This window comes from Thunnus albacares, chromosome 13, assembly GCF_914725855.1.
Source record: "Thunnus albacares chromosome 13, fThuAlb1.1, whole genome shotgun sequence".
NCBI classification, from domain to species: Eukaryota; Metazoa; Chordata; class Actinopteri; order Scombriformes; family Scombridae; genus Thunnus; species Thunnus albacares.
The window spans coordinates 17,069,978-17,088,670 of record NC_058118.1 but is presented as its reverse complement, the minus strand read 5'-3'; the positions used below and the strand labels follow the sequence as shown (position 1 = coordinate 17,088,670).

Genomic DNA, 18,693 nt, shown 5'->3' with positions numbered 1-18,693 from the left:
CATTACCCGCCCTACTCCTTCTCTGATTGGCCAGTACTCGTTGCCTTCGTTGTGATTGGTTAGATTTAGGATAAGAATATCAGGGTAAGCCAATCAGAGGCAGAGTAGGATGGGTCATGACTTCGCTATCCTAGGCGAAAAATCCTAATGGAGACCAAAGATTAAAGCATCAAACTGTCAAATATCTCCACCTGCTGTTTAATCTGACTCACTACTGAAAAATCAAAGACTGACTGTGACTGTGAAGTGTGAGTTAGTCCATCAAACACAATTTAAAACGGCTGAAAATAATCATATACACAACGAAATAAATACTCAATATTTCAAAGTATGAAATTTATTCAGAAAGCAAAGAACAGTATAAAAATAACAGTTCATGATAAAGCACATAAAATGACTGTATATCACATACTGGAATGTACTGTAAGCTTGATCAACAACTATCCTGTTCAAGAAGTCTTGTCCATGCATAAAAGTTTTTCATTTTAACAGCAGTTCAGCTCTTGCATCAGACGATGATTTTGAATTTGATTTTTGATTTTGATTTGAATTGAGTTTCATCATCAGGCATAAAAAGGATTCCATAAAATAAAGGAAATCAGAGTATCTTAGAGGAAACATAATGAACCAGACACTTTACAGTGAGTCCTCTCTGATGGAAAAACTATGTGATGAAGACCTGGTTCCTAAATTGCTTTAAAAATGTCTTTGGCATTTTCGTACTGCAATTCTTCTTAATTATATGACAATAAACATATATCCCAACATCAATATATTTGTCATGAAATAAAATTATTGGCCTTTAATATTGGCCGGTTGATTTATCAGCTGAGCTAAGAAATCCAACCAGATCATCTTAGTTTCTTCAAAATCGTCACATTTGCTATGAGCAAGCACAGAATCAAAAAACATAAGAATTATTTATGGATAAAGAAAAACTGAGGCAAAATACAGTAAATAAAAATCAACCAAACAAAAACAGGCATTTAGAGATGCAAACGTGGCTAAAAATGAGTATGAAGAAAACATGTTTCACTGAATATGATTATTTAAAACACTGAAAACACCAATTTTTAATGACATCCCTCCCTGTATTCCTTTGGTGTTTAATTAAAAATGTATCCTGATAGATGCAAAAACAAGTAATAGCCCTTGTTGTTCAGCACTGAAATTGCTCTCACTGTATCTTTAGTCTGCAGCTTAGTTACTGTCTGTGTCCATTGGGACAGGGTCCTCTGTCTGACAGAAGAACTCAAAGAACGTCTTGAGTTTCTCATCACCTGCAACTGCTGAGTTGTTGACGGCATTTTTAAATGCTGTGAGATTTCTGCTTTCGACCAGTTTCTTCTTCACATTGGTCATCATGTTTTGGTGTTGATCATAATCACAGGCAAGGTACGCCTTCAACACATCAAGTCTTCCTCTCTCTACCATCTGGACAATGATCTGCTCCATAATGATAAACAAAGGATGGCCATACTCTATGACACTCTTGAGTTCTCCCCTTGGACTGTGGTAGTGAAACCCTCCAGTATGCATTGCAACAACATGGCAGTACTTATCAAAGACAGGAGAACCAGATGAGCCAAAGTAAAAACAAGTCTCGTAAGTTAGAACCTGTCTGTTATGTTTGACAGATTCTGCCACATTCTCGAAGAAATTGCGAGTGACCATCTGAATGGTCTCTTGACTTTCACTGTAATAACTGTTTTCAACCAGAACGCCGCCTGGATTTTCATGGTAATGCCTCTCCACAGTCTGGCTGCGCTTATCAGATGAAACAATGACACATGGATCAATCCTTTTCACACCTCCATCAGGATGCCCAATTATGCAAATTCCACCACTTTGGGGAAGGAATCCAAAGTGTGGTAACAGTCCATCAGGCAAAGTCTGATCAGCACAGAGGCTCAACAAAGCCCAGTCATGCTTGTGCCCTGAGACATCACAACAGTATTGACCACCAACCATTTCCTCCACTACATTTGCTCCTGACTCTTGCTCTCCCTCCATCTGGTCTAGACTTTCAAAAGAGAAATGGACAGTTACCCTCTGCACAAGTTGCCCTGTACTCTCATTACAAATGTCTTTAACGACATGGCCGTTTGTGAGGACAAACTTGTCAAACAGGAGAAAGCCACTTCCAGCAGGCATCCCATTTATTCTCACCTGACACACTGAGCAACTCAGCTGCATCAGTTTCTTCATTGTTTTCACTTCATTGCATGTCAGAGCATTCTTTCCATACTCAACATGGAAAAGATTTTGAATACGAGAACGCTTAGAAACACGCTCACTTTTCATGTTCATGCTGTTCACCACATCTTTAAACTGTGAAGACAGGTTACACCGCATCGTTTTTGAATTAGGTATTTCATGTATTGTTTTGAATGTGACCACGACATCATTCAGCTCTGGTTTCTCTTTTGGTTTATTGTCATTCATTGACTCAGTTGTGATTGATTGCTGTTGAGGATCTTGGTTTTCATCAGAATCAGATCTCGGAGATTCATTTTGCACCATGTAAGCATCATCAAGACTGCCAGGCTGACTTTCTGGTGGACTAGACTTATTGAGCAGTATGATCTTAAAAGTTTTACCATCAAGATCATCAACGAGGTTGGACATCTCCGTGTTTACTTCAGTGCTTGTGTGAGAGAGCGCACAGTTCTTTGTAAATATAGTCTCTAAAAAACGACCATCTCTCTCCAGAGCTTGCTTCACCTTTTCCCCTTTGTATGCATAAACAGTAATTTCCTGAATTTCTTTTTGTAGTGCCGGGTTTCTCATGAGTTTCATTACTGTTTTACCTCCCTTTGTTAGAACATGAAACCTCACAAGCTCACCAGACGGCCTCTTTCTTTGAGGAAGACCAGAGCCACTAGCCAGTTGTTTTGCCTTGTTGTTAGCTTTAACATATCTGACAGTCAAGCGTTTTTTTTTAATTAAACGGCATGGGAAGTGTGAACTGATTGCTTTCCCATCTCTTACAATAACAAGCTCTTTGTTTTTGTTCTTTTCTGCAATTTCTCTAAACTGTGAACTTCTCTTCAGCACATCCTCAACAGTTCCTGCTTTATCACAGGTGATAGTTGTGGGTTTCTTGTCACTCCAGCACCAATCAAAAGAATGTGTTCCATGTGGCTCCACTTCCTGGTGATGAAAAAACAAAAGTCTCTCTTAACTGAATTAAGGTAAAACAATGTTTATTCCATTAAAGCAATGTCACATTAAAACCTTGTCATATCACCTCAGACACATTGCTGAAGTGAAATGAAATCTAACAAAAAACAGCAGCAGTTGGGACTAAGATGTTAAATTAAAATGCAGAATGAAGAAGTCTGTGTATTTTATCCATAATCTAGCCAACACAGAAATTAAATAAAATGTAACAAACCTTTACTTGTAACTTGTCAGCTTGTAATTTAGGAGGCTGACTTCTGTCTCCATTCTGGTTACCTGTCATTTTCTTCAGATAACAGACAGTAATGTTATCAATAGTTATGTAATACAGAATGCATGCTCAACAGTTTTGACATGTTCATATTATTTTTTTCATTAACTTCCTTGATAAGGGACAAAGAGCAAACAGTTAGAGAAAACAGTAGTCTCACAAATCAAAATATTGAATATTTTATCTATAATTTCTATTAGCCAACACAGAAATTAAATAAAATATGACAAACCTTTGCTTGTAATTTAGGAGGTGGAGTGCTTTCCCCATTCTGGTCACCTGTCATTTTCTTCAGATAACAGACAGTAATGTTGTCAGTAGCTATGTAATACAGAATTCATGCTCAACAGTTTTGACATGTTATTTTTTTCATTTATTTCCTTGATAAGGGGCACTAAGCTGGATGAAATTACCAAACCCATATAAAAAAGTAGTCTCACAAATCAAAATAATGAATGTGGTAAAAGTATATCAATTAATATGGAATAGGAGAAAATCAGTACCTTGACAAATTTGTCCATTGGTCCATCATTTTTGGGCTTCAACTTAAATCCCATCGTGATGCTTGCAGATGAATATCAGCAACTTTGATGGTGAGGTGAAAGTCGTTGATGTAGTATACCTGCAGGAAAAGGCAGGGAAATGTGATTAATCTTTAATGGTTTATAGTACATAAAATATATATAATTTAGTGTATTCATATCAAAATATGATATCATGATATGATATGATATGATATGATATGATATGATATGATATATGGCATTTTCCCCCGTCCAAACAACATGGCTGCTTGAACCCTCACCAGTGGGGAAAGCTCACTTTTTGTGGTTTTACATAGGAAAGCCATTGTACTTGTATACTTTACGTACAATGTACAACACCTGTTACTTTTCTTTCGGTATTTCTAGACCGTTTCTACATTTCTCATGTTCTTATACTGAATAACGCACATAAAGCCAAGTTATAGCACTGGCGGCCATTTAACAACTGCAGTCGTCTCCGACAATGACAGTAAAATATTCGACAATATTCTGTTACAAGCCTAAATATAGACAACAGCTAACTCTGCTGCACCATCTTTAGCTAATTCGGATAGAAAGGAACGGTTTGAAGTATTTTTGAAGACCGAAAAGCTTACCAAAAACTGCGCGATTAAACCGCCGATGACGTACGGAAGTATAAAGAGAACGAGAGCTCTGCAGCGGCCCTCTTTCTGTTTTAAAACACCCGCCTTTGCTTTGACGTCATAGTTCTTCTTCTTCTTCTGATGAAATTGCGGCAGACTAGACGGAGCAAAGGCGTCTTGCTACCCTCCACAGGTCATTTATAGAAATCCATTGAATTAGTTAAATCCTAAAGTAGAGTCCAGTGCGATGGATTAAATTACAGTTTTTGTTGTTTCACAGTGTTCCACGATGAATATTGATTTTAATGAATGATCTGTAACTCCAATTTCTGACCGCTCTGCTTGCGTGAGGCTTCTGTCTGTGTGATAGTTGGTGTATTGCATCAAAGTATGATTCACAGTTTCTGCCTCTCCACAGATGCATTTTCCAACAAACCAGTGCCAGCCCATGTTTCAGGGCACAGTGACCCAGTCTCAGCCTAGTTATTATCAGATTGTCCTTCCTGCCCATTCTTGTAGGCCTGTTTGACGTGTGTCAGTGTTGGCTGTATTGAAAAATAAAACCTACCTTTGTTTCCCTCCTTCCATTGTTTTTGCCTTGACTTTGCTATTCCTTGTTGTATTAAGCTCTTACACTCAACCCTTCCATGCGGTACGTCCATATCTAATTCCTGTTGACATCTCTTTTTGCTGTCTTATCAGCTTCTTCATTCCCCTGTACTCCTATATGAGCTAGGACCCAGAAAAACAGCAGTGTCCCCAAAATTAGATATTCAATTTAACACCGTCAAAATTTCTACTGTTAGATCTAGTGTGACCCCACTTCTCCCACCATTCCCCACCATACCCAACCGGTCAAAGCAGATGGCCGCCCACCAAGAGCTGGGGTCTGCTTGAGGTTTCTACCCGTTAAAAGGGAGTTTTTCCTTACCGCTGTCGCCAAGTGCTTGCTCATGGGGGAATTGTTGGGTCTCTGTAAATTAAAGAGTACGGTCTTGACCTGCTCTATGTGAAAAGTGCCTTGAGATGACTTCTGTTGTGATATGGTGCTACATAAATAAAAATTGATTGATTGATTGATTGATTGATTGATTCAGTGCCATTGGTGTTGCAGTAGAATCTGAGCATCTTTCCTGGTCTAACTTCCTCCACCTACCCATGTGCCCACAAGATTGCCACAAGCTCTGAAATGACGAGCTACATTTATAAAAAAAAAAAGTCTACATTGGGTTCTGGCATGGTGAAACAGGTGGCCAGCACACTGCTGGGCCCATCAACGAATCCTGTGCTCTCTCACCTATGGAATTTGCTAGACTCTCCCTCCTCACTTTTCCACCTGTTCCCTGAATTTCTTAGTGCTCCCCTAACAAATACTTAGCAGATATTAAGAACCTATAACTCTGTAGCTTAGACCAGTAGAACAGAGACAATTTGCTCCTTCTCAGCTCTAATGTGGTTTCCTCCATTTCAATCAAAATAGCATTAATAGGTGTTGTTCTAAAAGTCCTGCCACATGTTTGAAGTGCTTTAGCCTGCATCACATCCAGCGTCTTTAGAACAGAGGAAGCTGCTGTCCCATATGTCATAAACCCATAATCAATTGCAGATCTTATGATTGTAAATCATCATTAATGTTCCTCTATCCGCTCCCCCAGTCAGATCCTACCAGACATCGTATGACATTAATGATTTTCTCACACTTTGCAACTGTCTTCCCTACATGTACCGTCCATGTCATTCAAACCAGACGCCCAAAAATGTGAATGTTTGAACTCTTTCAATACGCTTGTTATATAGCCTGAGGTCCTGTTGTGATGCTTTCTTTTTAAAACCAAGGACCACATACTTTGACTTTGCAACCAAAATTTTAAAACCCATTCCTCTGCCCATATCACTACTTTATCCAATACCGGCTGCAGTTGCTTACGTATGTGGTCTAAATTTCTACCTCTTTTCCATAAAGGTCCGTCATCAGCAAATAGCAATACACCAAAAACATTTCACGCTTTATAAAAATATCATTGATCATCAGATTAAACAAAACTGGGCTGATTACACTTCCCTGGGGGGTCCCATTACCCACATTTTTTTATAGGATATAGCCCCACCTACTATTACTTGAGTAGTATGATCTCTCAAAAAGTTCTTGATCCAGTTTAGCATCCTACCTTGTACCCCAGCATCATACAGCTTTATCACTAAACCCTTCTTACACAACATTTCATATGCCTTCTCAACTTTGAGAAATACACCCACTACTGTTTCTTTATTTGATAAAGCCTTCCTGATATCCAAATCTAGTGCAGAGTCCATAGTGGATTATCCAACCCTACAGTCACTCTGATAGGGGACGAAATATCCCTGTTTCTGGAGCATATATACTAGTCTGTCTAACCATACATTTCCATTATTTTACATAATACAGCTGTAAGTGCAACTGAGCGGTATGAGCTAGGAGTCTTGGGCTATTTTGGCCGTTTTTGCATACGTTTGAATTTGCCTTTATATATCACTTTAAAAAATGTTTAACATGCCAATGTTTGGTATCTTTTTTTTCAGCACAACATCACCTATCTGACCAGACAGTTATTTTTTTCACTTTGAAAAATATTGGACATATGGTCATATTGGACCAAAAAACACACAAAATACATAAAATCCGATCGGGAAAATTGTAGTATTTTCACTATAAGAGACACAAACATGTTCAACAAAGCATTTTAAAGTTTGCAAATGTAAACACAGGTTGCAAATGTGAACATATAATGGTAACACTGAGATAAAATCAATCTATATACATCTATTTACAACAAAAAGCAGATGTAACAATAGGCGTTTTTTACTTTTTAGTTATGCCACTCTTCAAAATAGTTGATGTAAACTATTAGACACAGAACTATATTACAGGCCTTGCATTCCCAGAGTGTAGTGAGGTTCCCAAATAGTGCAAGTATAACATGTAAAGGTAACACTGAGATAAAATCAAACTATAGAGAGCTATTTACAACAAAAAGCAGGTGTAGCCATAGGCGTTTTTTTTTCTTTTTCAGCTGTGCCACTCTTCAAAACAGTTGTGGGTGTCCTGCCTTGACACCTTCTCTGGTTACTATTGTTATCATCATTATTATTATATCATATATCTATTATTATTATCACTGTTATTGTTATTATTGTTGTTATTATGCTTGCTCAACCCAACTGGTCGTTGCTCTCTGATTCCGACAATGAGCTGTCATCAGCGTCTTCCTCTTGAAAAAACAACTTTATGGCTCTTGGCTTACGTTAAGCGTTCGCTTCATTTCCCGACTCAAAAACTTCAGATCTTCCTAAAATTATCTCAATATCTCCTCACGTGTCTCTGTTGTTCTTTCTCTCTCCCGCTTCCCTCTCTCGCCCGCATTTCTCCACCGTAGGTGCTCTTCACAGTTGGCAATCCTCTATTCCTGAAATGTTGAATCTGTGGAGCACGATCAGTAGATTTGAGCATTTTTTTCCCGTTTCGTCATATGACAAAAAATGACGAAGATATAAAATAAAAGCGACGTTTGCCCCGTCCCATCTCGCACGCTTTTACACTTGAGTAAACATGATTTTTATATCAATGTATCTCCGTTTTTACTTGGTTTATCAACACCAAACAAAAACTGGCATAGAGTTTCAAGCCAGCACTTTTGACAGAAGTTGACAGCAACACTTAATGTGACTTTGTTTTTATGCTACGACGTCCTGAAACAGACACGTCATTTGATCACGCCGGCGTGATCGGCGACTCCTAAGGGCTAGACCAAAGCTAATAAGAGGCTTCAGCAGCGTGTATTAGCTATATCAAGTGGAAATAATCTAAAGTCGGAGCATTTTTTATATTCTACAGACAGAGAATGAATCCCAAATGACTTTGGTTATTCCTTGATTTATATACTGTCAACATTAGTAGTTAAAAACTTCACTTGTTTAACAGTTACTAAACCACTAAAACTGACCAAATTCCCCATTAGTGTCAGCTATGCATGCTACACATGCCAGATGCTAAAGTCCTTTGTTCAAGCTAATTTAGTTTCATGGATACAGTGCTACATTGACATTGCACAGTATCTTTAACCTTGTCTGATGATGTGATGTGAACATTCACAAGTTGTCCATCCTATATGACATGAACACAGTGTTATGTTATATTAAATGCCTGAGGCTGTAAAAAGGCATAGCTCACTCTAACAATGCTAATGTGCTAAATGTGTTGTCTTCAAATGAAACTCGTGAGGCGTCATGGGAACGCTTGACATTCAAGTGGTTTAAGTCGTGGCAACACAGATACTGACATGAAAAAATAATGTTATGTTTACATTTTTGCCCAGTGGAAAGGAACAAAGTATAGGAAGGTTTTCTCCCCACTTTCCATCCACATTTTGATTTCTGGTTTGTATAATGACCATTACAGCCTCATAGGATCACCATAGTGTTAGGCCTAGTCTTTTTCAAACATCAACTAGTCCCTTCTTTCCTTTTACATCCATTTATACCTATTTACCTTCTCTTCATTCCTCTACTTTCATTTTTCCATTCCTTGACACCCTTCTTTCACTAAATATCCATCCTTGCCTCATCTTGTCTCTTTTTCACTTTCAGTTCTGTTTGCTAACCAGAACAGAAATAAACTATTTGTCTCCCTACTTCATTATCGGTCTCCCCAAAATATTAACCCCCACACCCTCAAAAACCTGCTAAACATACAGTCTTACACTAGCACACACACACGCACCATTTATTCTTTGTTTTCCCAATGCAATGAAAGTTTCTCAAAAAATACACACATAGGCTTCTTTCTCTCTAACGTCTGCGCAAACATTTTCTAGATTACTTCTTCTCAAGTTTGCAGTTCAAAATAGAGCCCACTTTTGAGAATGTTAATATTTGTTGATGTCTAATACTGCACCATCAATCAAGGGCGGACTCTACGATGAACTCTGTCATGTTGGCATTCATTTTAACATTTTTTTCTCCCTGTCGTCAAGGCTGCTATAACCACCACTGCCCCGAGTCAGCCAAAATATACTTTCAGCTCTCTAATATTTGTCTCTGTCTAGTCCAATTGCCGTTTCTCAGAGACAAACTTAGGCTGGAATTAATTTAGTAACGTGGGTACCACTGAGTTTGTTTTTTTTTAAAAACTGGTTGCACAATTGTGTATTCAGCCTGCTTTAGACCTGCATTAATCATTATTTTTATATTAACTGTATTCATTAAATCAAATGACTGTGTGATAGTGCCGAAATCCTGCACAATTAACACCGAACTCTGCAGCTATAGAGCTTTATAGCCTCTTTTAGTGAATTTATTGGTTTTACACCACATTTATTGTATAGTTCAGTCTGTTTCCAATAAAAGAAAGCTTGCTAGCTGCCCATGGCAGGGGCAGACAAAGTTTGTGACTAGCTTCTAAGAAATGTTTAACAGCTAGCAAGCTAACAAACCAGTTAGAGACATAGACAGTCTATGGCTGGAGACAAAAAGGGAGCTAACAGCTACAAGGTGTATGAATATTGGACTTACCACTTGTATTCAGCCAGCAACATGACTCTGAATGAATCCTGTTTGCCGCATGTGTAGGAAGGAAACTGTTTGCTAATGTATTAGCCGAATTTTGGCTATAATAAGGTGATGGCTGCATATCTGTCAGCTTATTTAGATGCTTTCTGCCACCTACCAACAAGACATCAATTCATGTAGCTTATGAGGTGCTGTGTTGTAATACAGAGTCATATTTTCTTCAGTCATCTTTAGCTGTTTGCTATTTTTTAATTTCCTCAGTAACAACTGTTTTTAGCCACACTAGCAGTATGAAACATCTCAACAATAATTGGATGGTTTGCCATAGGATTTTGTACAGACATTCATGGTCCCCAGAGGATGAATCCTGCTGATTTTAGTGATCAGCAGACTTTTTCCTCTAGTGTCATCATGAGGTTGACCATTTTTCAATGCAATTCAATCGACCATGAACCCTAAAACAGGAGACTAAGTATGACATGTAATGTAGGGAGACAATAAATAAATGTAAGGATAAAATCTTACATAGACTAAATCAGTTTATTTCAAATTTAAAGCCCAGATTTAATATTCAAATCAGTTCAAATGATTTCCAAGTGGCACGTCCAAGTGATGTGTCGGCATAGAGAGGTGGAAAACAATCCAGAATGACTGAGCGCTTATGATAAGATCAACACATGAAGTAGTTTGCCTAAAACCTTACTTGCTTTTAACTATGCGTTTGCATAGGCATCATGGCTACTTTGTGTGTCCTACATTCATTGGGAGAGTTGTTTGTGCACTTCCTCAGAAATGAATGCTACACATCCATGAGATGCAATTCAGTGCATGACTAGTGGGGGCAGTATCACAAAATAAGGTTAGCAGCAGTGTCTGGTCACAACAATGGTGGGAAGTTTCAAATAGAAACTCATAGAGCTTGTCTGCACCAACCCTCATCTACAGTATATGATGTCTATATGGCGATGCTTGATGCCGCCGCTGCCGTGATCTCAACATAAACAATATTGTAAACTTTCTCAAGAGTGGCCATGGTTTCCGTTTCGTAAAGGCAAGTATATTTGTGGCTTTAATCTGCACGAACCTCAAATCTAATCATTTTAAGGTAAGACGGCTCACACTGTTACTGTGCGTGTAAAGCTGTTTAACGAAGAGTGACAATGTTTGTCAAGCCATAAGTTCAGGAGTTGAATGAAAAATAATACAAATAGAAGTTTTTGAGATCATTTAAAGATAGGTTTGAGCATCACTGTGGCTCTGTCATGAAACGCTTGAGTTGTGTCGTCCAAATACACAAAGTGAATGAAGGACAGAATCTCAGGTTAGGTTTGACCTTACAGCAGCTAGTTACAGAGAAGCACGTTACCTACAGGTTCCTATACACTTATTTTATTAGAATATTTTTATAAATTAACTTTGGTCTCAGATTCATGCTTAAGTAGTCTATCAATAAAATAAAATGTAAAAGTCAGAGGAAAAAAAAATCATGATACAGTCTGGATTCAGGCAAGTCAACAAATGCATATTCAGTAAAGGAAACATTTTGCAAAGTCAGGCTCTTTATGTGTGTATGTGTGTGCGCACATGTGCCCATGAAAGAAAAAAGAGTGATAGAAAGCAAGTACACATACACAATTATTTATTTACAACCAAACCCATATCCTTGCCCTGATCTGTAGTCCTCAAACTACTTCACTCTGGCACCGTTCTTCAGCTCTGGGTCCTTCTGGCCGAAGTTACATCCATGGCCTAAAAAAACAATGATACCATTTGTTAATTTTAAAAGTGACACTCACAGGGAAGTGATACTACACCTGCTTGTTGTCAGTCTCTGAATCCTCATCAGACACCGTTTATTCCCTGGGAGACTTGGACTGGGTCCTCATCGCTGGAGCCTCCTCAGAGTTCAGGAGCATTCAGCCTCTCGTAGACTCCTGTGCTGTCAGGTAGAGAGTCAGACTTGCAGAGCATCTTAATCTTCCTCATTTCATCTAAGTTTTGTGTTTCTTTCTTTATGACTTCAAGACCTTGTCCACTGTTTTTTTTTCTTTTCATTTTATCTTGATTTGTATTGTATTTTGTGTTAATGTGGACCCCAGGAAGAGTAGCTGTTGCCTAGTGTAATGGCTAATGGGGATCCTAATAAACTAAACTAAACTAAACCTCTAGATCATATCTAGACATTTTCTGGCAAAATGATTTCAAGTAAATTGATCCCAAGTGAGTATGTTGACATATTAGAGCATACCTCTATATATGCTCGTTAACATTTGTTCTACATCTCACCATAATTTACAAAGTTTCCCCAAACTACCCACAAATGTGTCATTTTGATTCAGGACATCTAGCTGAATGGCTGACTTGAGCCCTGTTATAAAGAAGTCAAAAGTGATCCTATCTGTACGTCGCTCCAACTCATCCGTGTTCATCTTCCTCTCTGGTGAGGTGGTATTTGGACTTCTGCAAGGATAAAACGTTGTTTGAATCTCTTGAATTTGGGCAGTCAAATCAAAGCGAGTCAATTTTTTGTGTACAGAATAGAAGAAAGACAAATGACAGAAATATAGCATAGAAAACAGTAAAATGTTAACAGTAGATAAATAATACATACCCATTGGCCGCTGCATGAGGCTATAAAAGAGGCCCAGGACCGTTTCCTCTGAGGTTCCGTTATGGCCTCACTCGACGGAGCTTCAGGTGGAGCCTCTCTGGAGTCCTGAAGCAGGCGTATCTTCCTCCTCTTTCTCTCTGGGGAGGTGCTGTGTGGACTTCTGCTAAAAACCAAATTTGTTGTTTTAATCTCTTGAATTTTGAAACTAAAATTTAATCAAACAAGTAAAATAATACCTACCTGTTGCCGCCGTGTGAGGCCATAAAGGTGTCCCACGTCCTTTTCCTCTGAGGCTTAGCTTTGGCCTCGCTGGACGTAGCCTCAGATGGGGCCTCTTTGGAGTTTTGAAGCAACTCTGTAAAAAAGGAGAAAGAATAACAAACAGGTGGTTATTACGCTGAAAAAGCTAACACTTATGAAATATTATCACTTAATTTCAGACCTGAAGATATCATCCACTGAAATTATTTAAAATAAATTGCAAGTTGTTACAGTGTAAGTAGAAATGGTGCAAATGAAGAAAGTGGTGAATTTAGTGTGAAACACTCTAGTTACAAAGCGGCAGTTAGTGTTGACTTCACATGCAAGCGCATGATCAAACCGACATTCAGATGGGCCTACCTGTTTGTGTCTGGACATCATCAGGGTTAATCTTCCTCCTCTTCCTCTCTGGTGAGACACTGTCTGGACTTCTGCAAAGACCAAATATTGTTTGAATGTCTTGAATTTTAAAAGTAAGTTAACATTATGTACAGATTTAAAAATACCTACCTGTCGTTGCTGTGTGAAGCCATAAAAGTGTCCCACTTCTTTTTTCTCTGAGGCTTAGCTTTGACCTCCCTGGATGTAGCCTCAGATGGAGCCTCTTTGGACTTCTGAGGCAATTCTAAAAAAGACAGAAGGAAGAATATAATATCGTATTTTACAAAGTTTCTGATTAACTAATTTAAAACCAGTTGATCCCAAGTGTGTGTTGCTGAAGATTAACCTACCTGTGTGTCTCTGGATGAGATCCATGTCCATCTTAATCCTCTTTCTGTCTGGGGAAATGCAGTCCGGGGATCTACATAGACCAAATACTATGTGAATCTCTTGATTTTTAAGAGTAAAATATCCAATAATATACACAAATAGTAAGTATACAGTAAAATCAGCGCAAAAAGATGTACAACACTTACCTGTCATCGCTCTGTGAGTCCCTCATTCTTTTCCTCGCAGGTTTGATGGCAGATGTGATCCAGATGTGATGTGATCCCACCTGGAGGGAGATGTTGGGCTGGTCCTGGCTGGTGAAGCTGAAGGAGGCCTGCGGGTTCGGGTGTGGCTGCTGGATGGACTGAACTTCAGAGCCTGAGCTATCAGAGCTCAGACTCTGATGCCGACAGACGTCCATATTTTCACTGCATGATTGAAGACTGAAAGACAATAAATCAATAAATTAAGCAACTTAATTCATCCACATTACAATGGAGATTTTAAACATATCATCTAAATGTAGACTTACTAGAGGCTGTCGGGGTATCTGGCTGCAATGTCCCTCATGGTGATGAACGGATCGTCAAGAAGCTGGCTGGGTGTTATCCGTTTAGCAACGTCAAACTCCAGCATCTGCTTCAGCAAATCCACGAAATTCTCCCGGTCGTCGATTTCAGCCATGATGTCCTCGTCTGACAGATGACATACCGGGGTAACCTGGATCAGAAAAAACACATATGTCAGCATAATCTCGTTTACTGTACCAGTTGAAAGTTTGAACACACTTTCTCATTCCAGTGAATGGAAAGGTGTGTCCAAACTTGACTGGTACTGTACATTTTACTGGGTCATGGTGGTACTTCTGTGTCAAATGCTTTCATTCTGAAGAACTAAAAGTATGATGTTTGATGAATTTCCTACCGTCTTAATATCATCCAGGGAGGTGAAATACGTCTCGGTCCAGCTGACGATTCCATATTCAAAGGGCGTCTAAAGAGAGGTCATATTAGAGTTAGCTAATCTGTCCAAAGCATAATGAGTTTTAAAGGTAGAAACAAAGACAGACTGATGGAAAGACGGAGTTAAAGAGGTGAAAGCCTCTGAGTGTTGGTACCTTTAATCTCCACTGACGGTCACTCTTCTGCCGGAAAAAGCACCTGGTTTTGACTCCGTTATTGAGAAGCTTCTGTGGTAGCTGACCCTGAGTCTGTATAATATGTCTTAACTGGAGGCACAACAATGTTAAAAAGTCAGTTACAGTTGGTACATAAGACAGATATTAAGATTTTGTAGTTTTTTGCTTTTCCAACAACTATTGTAGAATTGCTACAGTAAAGCTCACTTGCTAAGAAAAGTTAGTTTTATGCTATTCTTGACTAAATTAAAGAAATAGTGTGACAGGAAAATATTCTTATTTGCCTTATTGCCAAGAGTTAAATGAGAAGATTGATACCATTTATGTCTTAGTATGGATCTAGAGCCATGAGGCGATTAGGTGGATTAGCATAAAGACTGGAAGCAGGCGAAAAAGCTAGCGTGGCATTTTCTCCAAGAAATAGTTACACCATGTAGCTTTACATTTCTCTTTGTGAATGGACAAATGAGACACTATGTGTTAATTAGAGGTTTATAGGTGCTGCTAGGCATTTTGTAAAAACATCAACGCCATGGTTTTTGGGGGAGGTACGCACTGTAACTGTCTTTGGTGAGAGAATCAGGCTAGCTGTTTTCTCTTGCTATCAGTCTTTAGGCTATGCTAAGCTAATTGCCTCCAGCTCCAGCTCTGTACTTAATGCACAGACCAACCTTTGGTGTCAATCTTCTGATCTAATTCTCATGAATAAAGCAAATTTATCGAAACGCTAAACTATTTCTTTAGGATATTGTTTGTATACAAATTCATTTTAAGTTTTAGTATGTTAAAAAAGTAGCATGTGCACCACTATGTGGTTATTCTACTTATTCTACTTAAACTTCTTATTCTTGGCTTTTTTTTGTCCCTCAAACACAATAAATGGAAAATTTTTGTTGACTTTTAAATTGTACACTTACCATGTCATATTCACAGTTACCAGGGTACAGCAAATCGCCCAGGAACAGCTCTGCAGCCATGCAGCCGAGAGACCACATGTCAATGGCCGCTGTGTAGGGAAAGCCCAGGATGATCTCTGGGGCTCTACGAAATGAAATATAACATATTATTTTGGTTTTATATTTTTGGCTTCTTTATCAGTTATGAAATTTAAAGCCAGAACTCTGCCATAGTCACTTACCTGTAATTTAGTGGCTGAATGTCCATGGCCCAGTCTGTCTGTGAGACACGGCGAGCCAAGCCAAAGTCGATTATCTTCACCCTGAGTGGCTGGTTTATATGGTCCACCATCATGATGTTGTCGGGCTTGATATCAGTATGTGCAACTCCTAGGCTCCTCAGGAGTTGCAGGGCTGTGGCCACCTGAGGTCATGAAGAAATCATATTTGAGTTGAACTACAGTACATCGGCACAGTTGATATTTTTGAATAGCTTTTAAGGGCTTTGCTAAAGAAGTTTTAAAAACATTTGAGGCTGAGTTCAGTGTCACATGAGGTCAAATTATTTTCATGCAGTAGGACAGAAATAGAAGAATCTCTACAGTGTAATGCAGTGGAGTACAATACAATAGTAAAGGTTACTAAAGAAGTAGAGAATAAATACATTAATAATACCAACACCACAAAAAATGCCCTCAAAAATTAATCTCTGACAGATACTCAACAATTTACAGGTTACTACTAAACCCCACTCCGAACAGAGAGCTTTGGATTTCTTATACAAACTAAAGCAGTGTGGATGGGGCATAATGAGATAGAAAGCTGGTTTCTAAACAGTTCTGGTGGATGATGTATTGCTTTACCCTACTACAGCTCTACTATGTCAATCACAAGTGACACCTACCTGTTGCAGAATTGGGCGGATTTCCTTAACGAGGAGAGAACAGGAAGGTCTCTTCTCCACGTAATCCAGCAGACTTATGTCCAGCATTTCGAACTCCAGACAAACGCTTTCTCTGTCGATAAAGGCGTCGTTGTATCTGACAAAGTTGAATTTGTCGGAGTCGAAAGCCCTCAGTTGTTCAAGGATTTCCACCTGGGAAACAAATGAGATGTTAGATTTGAGGTCAGTACAGTGTATAGTGCTTTTGAAGCTCTGTGTAAATCAAACTGTGATACACATCACGTCTGTTCTACCTCATTCTTCGCCTGATCCTTGAAGTTGCAGTCCTTGACCATCTTCACAGCCACGGTTTCCATGGTGGCTGTCTTCAGACACTTGGTGACTTTCCCAAAACAGCCCTCCCCAAGAAAAGACTGGACGAAATAGTCAGAGGAGGGGGAGGAGAGCACGTCTAGGATGTCCTGGGAGGAGGAAGAGGAGGAGGAATAGGAGGTGGAAGAGGAGGTGGTCTCCCATTCAGGTGATGTAGGATAATGATGATAATTCATAGACTGGAGGAGAGCAGGAGAGAGTAGACACAATATGAAGTCATGTCTTGTCCCATACAACATGACACCAGCAATATACTGCACATATCCATACAACATGACTTGATAACATTTTATATTTAAATATAAGTGGTGAGAGATGGGTTGCAACTACCTAAGCTTATATAGTTACTTAAAGGATAGATTCACAATTTTCAAGTCTGTCTCAAAACAACAGTCAGGTGTCCGTATGAACACTGAAAAAGGTTTTCCTTGCTGTAATCATTCCTCCTGTTCATACTGGCTATTAAAAGATCCCCTTCAAATGCACTTTAAATGTAAGTGATGGGGGCCAAAATCCACAGTGTGTCAAAACACACAAGTACCAAAAACAGGGACTTTGGCACTAAAAACACTTAACATTGAAAGATATCTACTGGATTGGATTAATTCAGACTGCTGAAGCTTCATATTAGCTTCACATACTCTTTTAAATACATTATTCCACAGTAGGAGGCTTGTGGATTTTGTCCCCCATCACTTATATTGTACATTGTACATTATGAAGGGATCTACTGATGATCAAAATGAATAGAAGGAATGATTACAGCAAGAAAAACCTATTTCAATGTTCATTTGGGCACCTGACTATTGTTTTATGACAAACCTGAAAAATTGTGAACCCTAAAAAATATTGTATCTGTTTATCTGCTAATATCAGCAGATCCTTGGACTCTACTATACATTATATGTCAATAAAGTGGGACTGAATTACATAATTTGTGTGAAAATGTGCTTTGTATTCATATTGTAACATACAGTTTGAGATCACTTGTCTTAAAGGGGGAACTTTGAACTTTTTTTGCACTCAAACAAACAAATTTGATCAACTCACCATGGTTTCACTCGATAGCTGTGACGATTTCTCTCTGGTTCCAAACATGGTCCTCTTGAAATTGACACGTCGAAGTCGATCCTCTCGCTGATGTGCATCAGTTGAAGTGCAGTTTAAATGAGAAGTGGTGAGTTGAGTCTCCTGCAGTACTTTGTTGCATCACTGTGATTCTAAAGGTCATTATGATGTCACATTCTTGGGAGGCGCAAGTAGAGCCTTTGTTGGATTGAAAGAATAAGAACTATAGATGTCTGAAAATGACCGTTGCCCGGGGCAACCTGTCGTTTTTGTTTTCCTAATATTCAGTTGGAGAACACAAGATTTATTTTTCTTTATTAAACATATGTGATTGCACCACTTATTAAATTAACACACTTCTCTGGACAGAAAAAGGCAAATAACACAAGAAATGTACATTTCAGTCAGATCTGTATGTTTCATGTTCAGTGGAAAATCAGCAAAAAATGCAAATTTCTTCCTAATCTATGGGTCGCAGTCATTGAAAGTTGATGAACAACTGCCATATAAGTGCTGTGTGTGAAAGTTCATTCTTGACCTTGGACATAGTAATTTTTACAAACAAAAACTTAAATCAACATCCACTCTCTGGCTAACAAAACAAA

The 18,693-nt window shown here is 38.7% G+C and overlaps 2 protein-coding genes and 1 long non-coding RNA gene across 10 annotated transcripts; 1 reads left to right on the top strand and 2 right to left on the bottom strand.

Annotated features, from left to right (window-relative positions):
• The first annotated feature begins 78 nt into the window (after positions 1 to 78).
• Positions 79 to 18,475, top strand: LOC122996231. The gene is made up of 3 exons (XR_006406964.1): positions 79 to 554; positions 15,979 to 15,988; positions 18,464 to 18,475. It is a non-coding gene; the product is annotated as an uncharacterized LOC122996231 (long non-coding RNA).
• On the bottom strand, positions 552 to 10,631 carry LOC122996225 (serine protease FAM111A-like). Of its 4 annotated transcripts, none has more exons than XM_044371849.1 (6): positions 10,131 to 10,631; positions 7,920 to 8,026; positions 3,958 to 4,076; positions 3,687 to 3,743; positions 3,398 to 3,469; positions 552 to 3,153 (listed from the first exon to the last, which is right to left on the bottom strand). In XM_044371849.1, the coding sequence occupies exons 3-6, from the start codon at positions 4,009 to 4,011 to the stop codon at positions 1,201 to 1,203; spliced, it is 2,136 nt and encodes a 711-aa protein (XP_044227784.1). In that variant the 5' UTR covers positions 4,012 to 4,076; positions 7,920 to 8,026; positions 10,131 to 10,631; the 3' UTR covers positions 552 to 1,200. The 4 variants fall into 4 exon arrangements, with proteins under 4 accessions (XP_044227784.1, XP_044227785.1, XP_044227786.1 ...); XM_044371850.1 differs by lacking the exon at positions 10,131 to 10,631 and adding an exon at positions 9,109 to 9,495; XM_044371851.1 differs by lacking the exons at positions 7,920 to 8,026; positions 10,131 to 10,631 and adding an exon at positions 4,596 to 5,407 and having other exon boundaries at positions 3,398 to 3,474; positions 3,692 to 3,743.
• On the bottom strand, positions 11,750 to 18,359 carry LOC122996227 (homeodomain-interacting protein kinase 2-like). Of its 5 annotated transcripts, XM_044371854.1 has the most exons (15): positions 18,071 to 18,359; positions 16,942 to 17,199; positions 16,649 to 16,840; positions 15,987 to 16,168; positions 15,766 to 15,889; positions 14,828 to 14,938; positions 14,635 to 14,703; positions 14,243 to 14,430; positions 13,917 to 14,153; positions 13,731 to 13,801; positions 13,510 to 13,624; positions 13,360 to 13,430; positions 12,979 to 13,093; positions 12,739 to 12,901; positions 11,750 to 12,587 (listed from the first exon to the last, which is right to left on the bottom strand). In XM_044371854.1, the coding sequence occupies exons 1-15, from the start codon at positions 18,116 to 18,118 to the stop codon at positions 12,543 to 12,545; spliced, it is 1,989 nt and encodes a 662-aa protein (XP_044227789.1). In that variant the 5' UTR covers positions 18,119 to 18,359; the 3' UTR covers positions 11,750 to 12,542. The 5 variants fall into 5 exon arrangements, with proteins under 5 accessions (XP_044227789.1, XP_044227787.1, XP_044227788.1 ...); XM_044371852.1 differs by lacking the exon at positions 18,071 to 18,359 and having other exon boundaries at positions 16,942 to 17,426; XM_044371853.1 differs by lacking the exon at positions 18,071 to 18,359 and having other exon boundaries at positions 12,739 to 12,898; positions 16,942 to 17,426.
• Positions 18,476 to 18,693: the final 218 nt, after the last annotated feature.

What these genes read in the sequence shown, in the direction of transcription:
- LOC122996225 (XM_044371849.1), bottom strand. Translation starts at nt 4,011, where the DNA reads ATGGGATTTAAGTTGAAGCCCAAAAATGATGGACCAATGGACAAATTT. An exon ending in CAATGGACAAATTTGTCAAG is followed by an intron (nt 3,744 to 3,957) that starts GTACTGATTTTC and finishes TGTTATCTGAAG; the next exon opens with AAAATGACAGGTGACCAGAA. An exon ending in CTCCTAAATTACAAGCAAAG is followed by an intron (nt 3,470 to 3,686) that starts GTTTGTCATATT and finishes TGTTATCTGAAG; the next exon opens with AAAATGACAGGTAACCAGAA.
- LOC122996227 (XM_044371852.1), bottom strand. Translation starts at nt 17,295, where the DNA reads ATGTTGTATGGATATGTGCAGTATATTGCTGGTGTCATGTTGTATGGG. An exon ending in TCCGCCCAATTCTGCAACAG is followed by an intron (nt 16,169 to 16,648) that starts GTAGGTGTCACT and finishes TCATGACCTCAG; the next exon opens with GTGGCCACAGCCCTGCAACT. An exon ending in ACCGTCAGTGGAGATTAAAG is followed by an intron (nt 14,704 to 14,827) that starts GTACCAACACTC and finishes ACCTCTCTTTAG; the next exon opens with ACGCCCTTTGAATATGGAAT.